A 12,750-nucleotide genomic window follows, 5' to 3' on the forward strand; every position below is an offset into this window, starting at 1 on the left:
TGTACCAGTTGTGTCTGTGCCACCACCAATTTCAACTTGACCCATGGTTTCTTGGACTTTGATTTTTTTTTCCTTCTTGTAAAACATCTTCAAGGCAAAAAACCCAAGTCCACTTGCCTTTTGAAAAGCATTCAAAGGTTGCCTTTGTCTTAGATGATCGAGAATCTCCATAGACAAATTTCAACTTGAGGATAGCATTACCTTCTACATGGGGAAAGCACATCACAGGCACCAACTTTTGCTAGCAAACCTGCATGCATGGACTATGTTTTAACTTGCAAAAAGTCAAGACATAAATTTACAGTGTGTGTAGAGATCAGCTTGAAAGTTTCACAATCCTAAAGTTGAGAACATTCCCATTGTACAGAACTGTTTTGTGGGCTGGGAAACAAAGCAAAAACATCTATCTAGAAGGGATGAGGAGTCCAAAAGTCCCTCATTTCCAGTCTGGCCATTTGTCTTTGGGAGGGAATTGAAGACTACAGAATTTTGAGGTTCTACAAGATGGATAATTGTATTAGGGTGCAATTGATGTATCAGATTGCTGTTGGTGTAATGAACATAAATTTTGGTAATTCTAATTACTGTACTTTGCCAATCCTTTTTACTCACATGTGCTTCGAATTGGATCACTGTACTTTACTGATGATTTTGAAGCTCCTGTCTTAAGGGTTATTCGCACTTGTTGTTGCATGGAATTAAGACAGCAAATTTATGTATCATAAAGCTTTTGATTTTTTAAATCATCTTGTTTATTCACACATTTTGTATTGATGTAGCACTCAAAAGACTCTGAAAATTGTATCCTCGTGGTTAGAAAAGACCCAGTTCAGGTTCTCAGTACAAGAGACATTAGGAGCTATTTTTCTATTTTTTCCCTGCTTTAAACTTTTTAGGACTTCATAAAATGGGAAAACTCCATTTCAAGTCAAAAGCAGAGATGACATAATGCCGAGCGCCTCTTGATGAAATTTTAATGTCACCAAGACAGCAGATTGATGTTTTAAGGATGCAAGGCAAGTCAACATTAAGAAAACCAAGATCATGGCATCCAGCCCTCTCAATTCCTGGCAAATAGATGGGGAAGAAATGGAGGTAGTGACAGATTTTATCTTCCTGGGCTCCAAGATCACCACAGATGGGGACTGCAGCCAACAGCCAAGAAATTAAAAGACGCTTGCTCCTGGGGAGGAAAGCTATGGCAGATCTAGACAGCATACTAAAAAGCAGAGACATCACCCTGCCAACAAAAGTGCACATAGTCAAGGCCATGGTTTTTCCAGTTGCAATATATGGCTGTGAAAGTTGGACCATAAGAAAGGCTGAGCACCAAAGAATTGAAGCCTTTGAACTATGTTACTGGAGAAGACTCCGGCGAGTCCCTTGGACTGCAAGGCATTCAAACCGGTCAGTCCTAGAAGAGATCAACCCTGACTGCTCTTTAGAAGGCCAGATCCTGAAGTTGAAACTCAAGTACTTTGGCCACCTAATGAGAAGGAAGGACTCCCTGGAGAAGAGCCTAATGCTGGGAAAGATTGAGGGCAATAAGGGACGACAAGAGAATGAGGTGGCTGGGTGGAGTCACTGAAGCAGGAGGCATGAGCTTAAATGGACTCCAGAAGATGGTAGAGGACATGAAGGTGTGGAGGAACATTGTCCATGGGGTTGCGATGGGTCAGACACAACTTCGCAACTATCCTCCCTGCCATGAATTTCCCATTGTGATGTTTATGAGCTTGGTTGGATTCTGTATTCTAAACAGTTCCAGTTCTTATAATCTTTCTGAATGTTCTTTAGCATTCAGAAGCCTTTATTGGAAATCCAACCCAAGACTGATTCATTAACATTTTACTTCATTATACAGTCAATAAACTTGTATTTTATTTCAAGCTAAGTTTGCAAGGGAATAATTTCTTTCCTCAAAGTATTTTATTCTCCCAGACCAGTGAAAACATCAAAAACCAAGCAGGCCCAATCCCTCTTGCCCCATTTTCAAGGAACCTAGGTTTAAGCATTGGCACACACTGATACTCTTTACTGCTAGCGCCTTATCTAGCTTTGCCAATTCTACCCAAACCATGTATTATGGTTTATCTGCAGCCAGAGACCTAGCTAGTATTGTGGCCTTTTCTGATAATAGTTCCTGCCCAACAGCTACCTCCCTCCAATATGACACCGCAATCTAGAGGTTTCTTAAAGCTAGACAGCTTGAACTAGGGTGGACCAACTGCCAGAATTCCCCAGCCAGTTTGGATGGATTCATGGCTGGCTGGTGGATTCTGGGAGTTGAAGTCCACCCCAGTTGAAGTTGTCAAAAGCTTTGAGAAACACAGATCTAGACTCCTGTACACCCAACAGTTGGTACCATTCCTTCACTGTTGGGAGGGGGGGGGGTAGACCTTCACTGAAGTGCCCAAAGCAAGGTTTTAAAAAAAGCAGAGCACAAGCCCCATGTTGCCAATTAAATAAGTTTATTGGGATTGGAATTACATTTTCACTTGTTCCTTATACAGTACTGATACTGGTAAAGTGCAATGTTTGCTTCCCTTCCCTGTGCACATATTCAAAGTATCAAGAATGCCCTTGGTTACGGTCTTCAGTCCTTCAAGTTCTGAAGGTGGCCCACGGAGTGCCACGTGTCTTGGACCTTCAGTCCACCTCCTCAATGGTTGGTCCAGAGGATGCTCCTCCGGAGGGGGGTGCCCCACCACCAGGGAAGCTGCCAGGCATGCCACCGGGCATCCCTCCAGCACTCTGGTATAGCTTGGTTATGATGGGATTGCAGACCTTCTCCAGTTCCTTCTGCTGGTGCTCAAATTCTTCCTTCTCGGCAGTCTAAAAATAGAGGGGAGGGAAAGAGAAATGTGGTAAATTTATTGAAAAAGGCCAATAAGGACTAGAATAACTGAATTTGCAACTCTTTCTGAAAGACTAAAAAAAACACCTAGGAAAATCTCTTTAAATACCAGCACCCAGCACACTATTGATCGCTTGATTAGTGATGTTCGCGTTGCTGTGTCTCAGAGTTAAGGAATTGCTCAGAAAATAATGTTAACAACTTCTTTAACTTTTCTAGAGAGGTCCAGAAGTCAACCATTTTCAACTTAACTGGAAATAATGGGCTATAACTAGGAAAGGGTCGCTCAGACATCCAAGGAAGGTGATTTGGCCAACACAGGTCTTTCAACCTTCTGGTGGAAACTACGAATGGTTTTGGAACCTTCATCCTCGCGACCACAAATTATCCCTTGGTAGAGATTCATTGACAACTGCATCACTGTGAGGCTGATGAACCTTTGCAAAGAAATGTCCCTGGTGGCCACAAACCTGATTTTTATCCAGCCAATTGATGATTTCATTGCATTTGTCCAAGATCTTCTGCTTGTCATCATCATTGATCTTCCCTTGGAGCTTCTCATCTTCCACGGTTGCCTTCATGTTGAAAGCGTAGGATTCTAGGGAGTTCTTGGACGACACCTTGTCTCTCTGCTTCTCATCTTCAGCCTTGTACCTCTCTGCTTCTTGGACCATACGCTCAATGTCTTCCTTGCTGAGACGACCTATGAAAAAGACAAGGATGCTTATTGATTAATTTCCTTCCACGCCAAATGCCTAACGAGCCCAAATAGCGGGACTATTTCAAGCACACACAAAAAAAGTTCTTGAGTATTTGAATGGGAACGGGGGACAGGCCAAACAAGGTCCACTGAATACGTCAAGGTAATGATTTAGAAGCTAACCAGCTTGTATAATGTGAGATGAATGATGCAATGTTAGGAATGACTCGGCAGGGGTCTGTATCCCTTTGAGAGCTTGAGTATAAAAGGAAAGGCCTTGCTGGAGTCTTTCTTGTCCGTTTCCTGCTGTGTGTTGGCATTGGCTGTTTCACCACGTGTATGTATTTTATTTCTAGCGTAGATTTGTAGATAGTGTAAACCACCATTTAAATACAAACCACTGTGTAATGTATTTACTCCTGGGTTACCTCAGCGCAATAAGACTGTGCATGCTCTGACAGAATATGTCAAGGCAAATAAAGTACAGGTAGCCCTTGACAGTTCATTTAATGACCATTTAAAGCTACAATGGCACAGAAAAGTTGACTTATGGCCAACTCCTCAATGGTGATTGGCCTTCCAAGCAACGCCTGGTCTCTCTATGGAGCTCACCTTTGTCATTGGTGATGGTGATCTTGTTCTCCTTGCCTGTGCTCTTATCAACAGCAGAAACGTTGAGGATGCCGTTGGCATCAATATCGAAGGTGACTTCAATCTGTGGCACACCCCTTGGAGCCGGAGGAATGCCAGTCAGTTCAAACTTGCCCAGCAAGTTGTTGTCCTTGGTCATTGCTCTCTCTCCTTCGTATACCTGGGAAGGCAAGCAGAAAACATGAGATTTAGGCAGGCCATAGCTAAGCTGAATTCCAATTTTGGGTTACAATGGGAAATTTCCACACTGATGAGAAAGCCTTTCTCCCCATGTCTTTTTGAAGTCTAGCCTGACCATTGGAGAAGGATGGAAGTTGTAGTCCAGCTATTAGAAATATCTATTAATCAGCTGACTACAACTTCCTAGTTCCTACTGCTTAAAAGATGCAGCCCTGAAGAAAAAAATTCAGGACCTTTTGACCCAGGTAGTCAGTCGCTCAGACATCCAAGGAAGGTAATTTAAGCCAACACTGGTTTTTCAACCTCTGGTGGAAACTACGAATGGTTTTGGAACCTTCATCATTGCAACCAAACCTTGGTCTATGCATCCTGTTTTGTGAAGCTCCAAGAGGGATTGAATTACACTGCCTCTTAGCACACTTCAGCAATTATAACAAATTCTCTCCTATGCAAAGACCCCTGTGAGTTTTGCATACCTGAATCAGCACCCCTGGCTGGTTATCGGAATATGTAGTGAAGGTCTGAGTCTGCTTGGTAGGGATTGTGGTGTTGCGTTTGATCAGGACTGTCATGACCCCACCAGCTGTCTCGATACCCAGGGAGAGAGGAGTCACATCCAGCAACAACAGATCTTGCACGTTTTCAGATTTGTCCCCGGAAAGAATTGCAGCTTGAACAGCTAAATAAATAAAAAAATATCGACAAATGAGTTATCATATACCCAAAATGTCCCTAATTATCCCAAGACACAAAACTTTGCCTGCTCATAGTTTTGGTCATAATTAAATTCTGATTGAAATTATGAAGGATTTTAAGGATCCCTTTGGACAAGCTGACAGAAATTACACCCATAAATTTATCTATTGTTAAGGGAGCTGTTTTAACGCAGCAGCCAAAGTCTAAAACTTGTTGGATCATTCCCAACTGGCAAGATGGAATTGCATCCCAATTTACCTGCACCGTAGGCTACAGCTTCATCGGGGTTGATACTCTTGTTGAGTTCTTTGCCATTGAAGAAATCCTGAAGGAGTTTCTGGATCTTGGGGATTCGGGTGGACCCGCCAACCAGCACGATATCGTGCACCTGAGATTTATCTAGCTTGGCATCCCGCAGCGCTTTCTCCACGGGGTCCAGCGTGCCGCGGAACAAGTCGGCGTTCAGCTCTTCAAAGCGAGCTCGGGTGATGGAAGTGTAGAAATCGATGCCCTCGTACAGGGAGTCAATTTCAATACTGGCCTGAGTGCTGGAGGACAGGGTGCGCTTCGCCCGCTCGCAGGCGGTGCGCAGGCGCCGGACGGCACGCTTGTTTTCGCTGATGTCCTTCTTGTGCTTCCGCTTGAACTCGGTGATGAAATGGTTGACCATCCGATTATCGAAGTCTTCGCCCCCCAAGTGGGTGTCTCCCGCGGTCGATTTCACTTCAAAGATGCCGTCTTCGATGGTGAGGATGGAGACGTCGAAAGTTCCCCCTCCCAGATCGAAGATCAGCACGTTCCTCTCAGCACCAACCTGGGGATAAGAAAATGGAACGCGTCAAGGGGAAAACCCAAGCCAGACCGAAGGGGTTTAGGATCCCCCCTCCAATATCATTATGTATTTTAAGATGTCCCAAATCTTTTCAGGGTTCACCACTCACTTTTTTGTCCAAGCCATAAGCAATCGCAGCTGCGGTTGGCTCATTAATAATTCGGAGCACATTGAGACCAGCAATGGTTCCGGCATCTTTTGTAGCCTGACGCTGGGAGTCATTGAAATAAGCTGGGACTGTGACCACGGCATTTGTAACAGTCTGAAGAGGGGAAAAAAGGGTTAGAAGAGCAGGGAAAGTGCCTGGAGTAGTGTATTCCCAACCTCAGCAGCTTCTTAAGAGGTGTAGACCTCTTAAGGTGTGAAGCCCACACACCTTAAAGTTGCCTGCCACAAGAGCTCACTTTACATTATATCTATGCTTTCCCATCCCATTTGAAGAGCTCACCTTTCCTAGATAGGCCTCTGCAATCTCCTTCATTTTAGTTAGCACCATTGAAGAAATTTCTTCGGGATAAAAGCTTTTGCATTCTGCTTTGTATTCCACCTGGACTTTGGGTCTGCCGGCATCATTCACGACTGTGAAGGGCCAATGCTTCATGTCCGACTGAACTACAGCATCATCAAATCTTCGGCCGATCAGACGCTTGGCATCTATTCAAGATAGTGTAGATGTTATCTACTCTGCTAATTAAAATGGCTCCTTAAGCCCTCTTACTTAAAACGTGCAAGTTAAAATACATGTTTCACAAAAACTGCACCCTCTTAAAATCAAGTCAAGGTTGCAATTTTGTGGCTTTTTTTTTAGTTAACAAAGATTAAAAACAACCAAATTCTGAAAAAAAAATCCATTTTCAAAACCTAGGCCCTGAAGAATTATAAATGAAGTCCCCACTGCTTCAGTAAACAGGAATCTGATTACCACTTTTGACAATTAATAGCACCCAAATGTTAGAATGGTGTCTTGGCCATGAATGTTGCCCACTGCAATTACTTATATTGACTGCTGCAGCAGAGCAATAAAAAGCTGAAGGCTTTTTAGGCAGCTGTTTATAGGTACAAAGGCACCCCTCTTAAATGCTATGCTTTCCCCACACCTTAACCCTTTTGAGACATGTCCCCTTACCAAAGACTGTGTTTGTGGGATTCATTGCCACTTGGTTCTTTGCAGCATCACCAATCAGTCTCTCGGTATCTGTGAATGCCACGTAGCTTGGCGTAGTCCTGTTACCCTGGTCATTGGCAATGATTTCCACCTTGCCATGTTGGAAGACACCAACGCAGGAATAGGTGGTGCCCAGATCAATCCCAACGGATGGTCCCTTAGACATGGTGAACTGCAAAGGTAAAAACAAAAATGAGTCATTGAGAGAGAAGCATGCCTCTTGTTCCTCACCTACTAAAGCAGCAGTTGTTCAACCTGAGCACCTAGAAGCGGTTGGGACTTCAACTCCCAGAATTCCCAGCCAGCAATTCAACCTGTGCACTTTTTAATGGTCTGGACTTCAATTCCTAGTATTTCCCCCCCACCCCAAGTCCTCATGGTTGGTGAATTCTGCAAGTTGAAATCCCCAGATCCCAGGTTTTAAACCTTCTAGACTTGAGCTTTCAAGTCACTAGGAGCCACTCTATGAACCAAATCGAAAAGACTGCTCTAACGCTTAAAAAAAAAGCTTAAAATTTAATTTAGCCGACAAATCGACTCACCTAACCCCCCCCAAACACCTTTGCCATCTTGGAGTATTGCCAGGGAATATCGGAAAACCGGAGCAGCCCTTTCATAACCTTGGAGATCTCATCTTGGGCTCAAGCATTCATTCATATTCCTCGCTCTTCTCTCCCCCCCCAACGGGATTTCATTCATACATTCATTCGCGAGAGCGACCACGTGGCGGCGCCCCTGGGGGAAGCCCCGTGGAACGGCGGGGGCGGCGCTTCGGCAGAAACCGGAACTGGCAGAGCGCGCTGCTGAGCACGTGCCAGGAGAGCAGCAGCGGCGGCGGCAGCTGGCAGACCCAGCGCTCTTTCGCCCCCGCGCTGGGCGGCAGCGGCGGCCGGGAACCGCCTCTCCCGGACTTTGAAAGCCGACGAGGACCCGGAGCTTAGCGGCCGGGAGCAAAGCCGCCCCAATTTCCTTCCTCGCTTTGTTCTCAACATCTCCCGCTTTTCCCTAGAGTCGCATCGCCTATTGCAGGGGTAGGCAACCTTGGCTCTTTTATGACTCGTGGACTTCAACTCCCAGAATTCCTGAGCCAGCATGGCTGGCTCAGGAATTCTGGGAGTTGAAGTCCACGAGTCATAAAAGAGCCAAGGTTGCCTACCCCTGGGCCTATTGGAATATTTCGGGGAGGGGGGGGGAGAAGAGATAGCAAGGCTCCTTCCTGCGTTTACCGCTCGCCTAAGCTTCCCAAAGGGCGGGTGACGAGAAGAAGCCTTTACCCGGGAGGATTTGTAACTCGGGATTTAACGGAGGGAGGGAGGGAGGAGCAGCAGCTTGGTGGTTTTCTTGCAGACGTTTCATTGCCCAACTACCAGGTGACATCATCAGTGCAAGAAGGGGGGGTGGAGTTTGCGGAGAGAAAAGGGGGGAAGGAATAAGGACGGGGGGGTCCTTGGTGCTCTCTGAACTGGGGGGGGGTCCTTACCCAACTAGGTAGCCTAAAGAACGAGTATTAGAGTGGATGTTTAATAGGGGGCAAAGCCCCCCTCCCTTCTAGCGCTCATGTTACCTAATTGGGTCACGAAACGTCTGCAAGAAACCCCGCCACGCTCAGAGAGCACCAAGGACCCCCCCCCTCTCCCCAAGAAGCTTTCAGGCAGGCGGGAAGCTCGCCTCTTCCCCCCCCCAGGCTTGAAACCCCCCCTCACCCCCAATTCCAGGCGAAGATTGATGTTAAGCGCCTTAAGCTTCGATCCCTTCCCGGTCGGTTGATGGCCGGTTTGGAGGGGGGGGGAAGGGAGGGAAAGGAAGCGGCGATTGCAACGCCTTGGCAAAACGCTTACGCGGGGGTAAGCCAGCCTTTTAAAAGGGGGGGGGGCGGAAAAGCAGCCCTGCCCCGGTTCCTGCTGCAATGTAACGCTATGCAACCCCCGCTGCCTTTTGCACGCGTCCCCCCCTCCCAGTAGGCTTTCCGCTTGCGCGGAGAGGTTTCAGACAAAGGCTTGGCGAAAAAAAGGAGGGAAGGAAGAGGCGGAAGAGGATCAAGGCCGGAAAAACGCAGGTCACCTTGAGAGGCAGCGCAGGAGAATTTGGAATTCGCCTTCCAAATTAGCGCGTCTCTCTCTCTGTATGGCACCCCGTAGACACCCAACAGCCCCGGTCATTTCTTAGCAAAAGGAGGGGGGGGAAAATAAGCAGGAAAAATTAAAAAGGGATTTCTCTCTCCCCCCACCCTTAAGAATCACAAGCAGCTTTCAAGCAACTGGTGCTTCCCTCCAAGAAGAAAAAGGAGAAGGGAGAAAAAAAAAATTACCTGTTTCAACCGCGCAGACCTATAAATATAGAAGACACCACGAGACCGGCCGGAGAAAAGCGGCTTTCCCGGGCTGGCCCCGGTCCTTATATACCTCTGGAGAACTTTCCAGAACAGTCACGCCTCTTTCCGGCTAGGGAGCCAATCCCGTAGCCCCGCAGGCCGGCCTTCCACCAATGGCCGCAGCGGAAGGTCGTGACGCAACAAAGCCGGGGGAAGAGGGCGGGTCAGGAGGCGCGTGAGTCAAGGGGGAGCCGGCCGGCTTTTTCCTTCTTTCTTCCTCTTTCCTTTTTTCTAGAACGTTCATCCCTCCCAGAGCGGAGAGGAGGGAGGCAGGCTCGAACTGGATGACGTCTCCAGGAGCCAATGACCTTCCCTCATGGCGCGCCTTATTTGCATGAACAAGGCGAGACAAAGGGATTGAGAGGGAGAGACAGGACGTTCGGCGCCCGGAGTTGCTTCCCTTTGTGTTTCGAGAGGCAGCCAATCGCTTCCCACAGTGGCGTTCCATGATTTGCATACTTTGCACGAAGGGAGGGGGGGTGAGTGGGCAGCTAGCCCCCTTTAGAAGGGAAGGCGCGCGGGTGGGAGGGAAGAGAACGTGTTAATACAAAAGGAGCCAATTGGATTCCAGCGTAGGTCGACCGAGGGGCCCGCTGGCCAATCAAATGTCGATTTAGCCGGCGCGCGGGAAGGCGGTGGGCGTGCCCGGCAAAGTCGACTGCCTGAAGGAGAGCTGAGGAGAAGCCGGTGACAAAATGGCGGCCGAGCGTGCTGGGTTGCTGCAGGGCGTTGGCGAAGGGCCAGGGCCGGGGTTAGCGGAGGACGCGAGCAGAGCGGCTCGATGAAAGAAACCTTCGGGGAGTGAAGCCACCAACGCTTCTCCCGCTCCAGCTTCCCAGTTCACGCCAGGTCCCCGTTTGAACCTCCCACCCCGCCTGATATTGGACTACAACCCCCACCAGCAAAGTGGGGGTGGGGGAAGATGTGGGGAACTGCTGCGGTGGGGGAGCGACCTTAAGCTCGCTGTATTGTCGAAGCCCGTGTAGTTGAGAAGCAAGGAGAGCAGCACTCTACATGTGCTCAAGGGCACTCTTGCCCTAAGAGGCGCTTCATGCAGGCCGCGGGCGCTGATGGCAGGGGAGAATTGCTGCGCAGGCGATCTCGTTCAGTCAAATATTCTGCCGAGATGAGAGGCGCCACATGGCCTTTCTTGACCCTGAAAGGATTCTTCTCCTTAATCCAAATAGGAGGCGATTGGCCATAGTATTCCAAGAAGCAAAGGCAGATTATCTTTAAAAAAAAAAAAAAAAGCCAAGGGTTTGTAGAGACAGAAAGATTGGGAAGAGGCCTTGCTTCCCCTCCCCCCCCCAAAAAAAAAGAAAGTGGGCAATGAAGACTGGCTTTCAACCCAAAAAGAGCAGGTCGCAGTTCATCATTCAGAAATATTGTTCAGCCAGCCCGTCTGGATTTACCCAAGATGCTGATCCTTGCATCTTAATATTGTTATGTTAAATATTGTTGAGTGCACTCACCTCCCCCTGAAATAAAAAAAAAAACTGGTCGGAGGAGTTTATCTTTGGGTTTAGCTGAATTGCAGTTTGGCAGCCTTTATTTAAAAACAATGAAGCCTTAAAATTGTGGAGTCAGAACAGTTTAAAATAAATATTTACTTCCTTTTGTTTGCTTATTCTGAGCAAAAAATCATTGATGACAGCAGACGAAGGTGTTCTCAGTTTTACCAGTTCAAGAATAAAAACAAGAGTAGGAATTTATACAACAGTACTACATAGTAAATTGCATACAAGGTAACAATGTTTAAAGAATATTTTACAAAATAACAATTGGCTGTTCATAATATAGTGTTTCCCTTGTGAGATACAATTTAAGGTCATGAATTTGAAGCCATTGTGCTTAAATATTCCCTTTTACAGTGAAATCCTAGTGATGTGACATACTATATTTTCTTGCACCATAATTTCTTCCCTCAATATCTGAGAATTTCCCTTACATTAGATTTATCTTATAATCTCATTTATTCTCTTCAGTAGTAGAATTCAAATTGTTTGCAGAGTTTGGCTGGTAAATATACACTGGAGGCTCAAAACATCTGTGTATATAATAAATAACTTGATTATTATCTCTCTTGCCAATGTAGTGTCTAAGACAGCTCCTTTTTCAAGCCTCCCCTGGATTTCCCTTTTTTGAAATAGAAAACATTTTGAAGACTTGTAAAACAACAAAATCAATGCTTGAGCATTTGAGAGGCCTAGTTGCTACTGTTCCCCTTTCTTTCAACATGCTTCTGTAACCCCATAAATAAAATACAGTTTCAGGAAGGAAGGAAAAGATTAGACAGGTAGATGGCCATAAATTTATCAGGAAAAAGGAAACAGGCTGCTGCAGGGGTAAGCTTTCAAAACTGAGTGACCTAAGGGAGTGGGGTAGGAAAGTAAATGAAACATGGATAATTTAAAGTATCTATAATAAGGGTAGAGTAGGTGGTTTTAGGAAAAGAAAAAAACACAAACCAGGGAGTTGAAAAAAATAAACATAAAGAACACTGAAGGGATGGAGTAATGTGCTTAATTGGCAAATGGAGTGCATTTTTGCTGATTTAAAAGGCAGAATCTTCAGGAATATTTTTTAAGTGTTCTTGTATGTATTTATAGAATAGGATGCATGTGTTTTGTTACATTTTACTACTGTTGAGCATAGGCAGTTTTGCGCTAATGCTTGGGATGGTATTAGGAGTAATCCATTTTTTAATTTGGTATATATTTGCATGTGATTTAAGGAAACTGGTTTTTCACTTCCTGTGCAGTGGATGTTTAATTATTAGAGTTGGAAACGAATACCGGTACAGTGTGTATTGTCAATTTATCTTTCAAAGAGCCTGTTGTTTCCATATAGTAAATTTTGTGATTCCCCATTCTTTCCAATGAGGATTTTGTCATGGTGCCAGCCACTTTTTCAGAAATTACACTATCTATAAACCCCCCCCCCAAGAGTTAAGACAGGTCTGCTCTATTTTGTAGCAAATAATAATAATAATAACAACAACTTTATTGTCACTTTGAATGTACACCAATCGGCATACATCAAAATGAAATTTCGTTGCATACAGCTCTCAAAGGGTCACCACCTTCGATATACACTCCTTGTTTGTGGCCAGCTCATAACTATAATCCTCATAACTATATATAACTATATATAATAGTTATGAGGATTATAACTATAATCCTCATAACTATTTGATTTCTATACCTCATTCACTAAGCATCAATTTTAAAATAAGACTTAAATAGCTTTTTAATTCAAAAGATGGTGGAAACAGCTTGGGATAACTCACCATGATTTG

The 12,750-nt window shown here is 45.5% G+C and overlaps 1 protein-coding gene and 2 non-coding genes across 3 annotated transcripts; all 3 read right to left on the reverse strand.

The window, feature by feature from the left end:
- Window positions 1-2,454: 2,454 nt before the first annotated feature.
- On the reverse strand, window positions 2,455-9,444 carry HSPA8 (heat shock protein family A (Hsp70) member 8). Its single transcript, XM_015821412.1, has 9 exons — window positions 9,390-9,444; window positions 7,043-7,253; window positions 6,365-6,570; window positions 6,026-6,178; window positions 5,343-5,898; window positions 4,865-5,067; window positions 4,170-4,368; window positions 3,328-3,560; window positions 2,455-2,835 (listed from the first exon to the last, which is right to left on the reverse strand). The coding sequence occupies exons 2-9, from the start codon at window positions 7,245-7,247 to the stop codon at window positions 2,650-2,652; spliced, it is 1,941 nt and encodes a 646-aa protein (XP_015676898.1). The 5' UTR covers window positions 7,248-7,253; window positions 9,390-9,444; the 3' UTR covers window positions 2,455-2,649.
- Window positions 3,140-3,234, reverse strand: LOC114922925. Its single transcript, XR_003810529.1, has one exon. It is a non-coding gene; the product is annotated as a small nucleolar RNA SNORD14 (small nucleolar RNA).
- LOC114922924 lies at window positions 4,642-4,736 on the reverse strand. Its single transcript, XR_003810528.1, has one exon. It is a non-coding gene; the product is annotated as a small nucleolar RNA SNORD14 (small nucleolar RNA).
- Window positions 9,445-12,750: the final 3,306 nt, after the last annotated feature.

This window comes from Protobothrops mucrosquamatus, unplaced genomic scaffold, assembly GCF_001527695.2.
Source record: "Protobothrops mucrosquamatus isolate PMUCROS unplaced genomic scaffold, P.Mucros_1.0 scaffold1325, whole genome shotgun sequence".
Taxonomy (NCBI): Eukaryota; Metazoa; Chordata; class Lepidosauria; order Squamata; family Viperidae; genus Protobothrops; species Protobothrops mucrosquamatus.

Bases quoted from the DNA above. Each gene is read 5' to 3' on its own strand.
- HSPA8 (XM_015821412.1), bottom strand. From the start codon at position 7,247: ATGTCTAAGGGACCATCCGTTGGGATTGATCTGGGCACCACCTATTCC. The intron at 6,179-6,364 runs GTGAGCTCTTCA...TCCCCTCTTCAG, and splicing joins CAGAGGCCTATCTAGGAAAG to ACTGTTACAAATGCCGTGGT. The intron at 5,068-5,342 runs GTAAATTGGGAT...TTATTTATTTAG, and splicing joins AGCTGTAGCCTACGGTGCAG to CTGTTCAAGCTGCAATTCTT.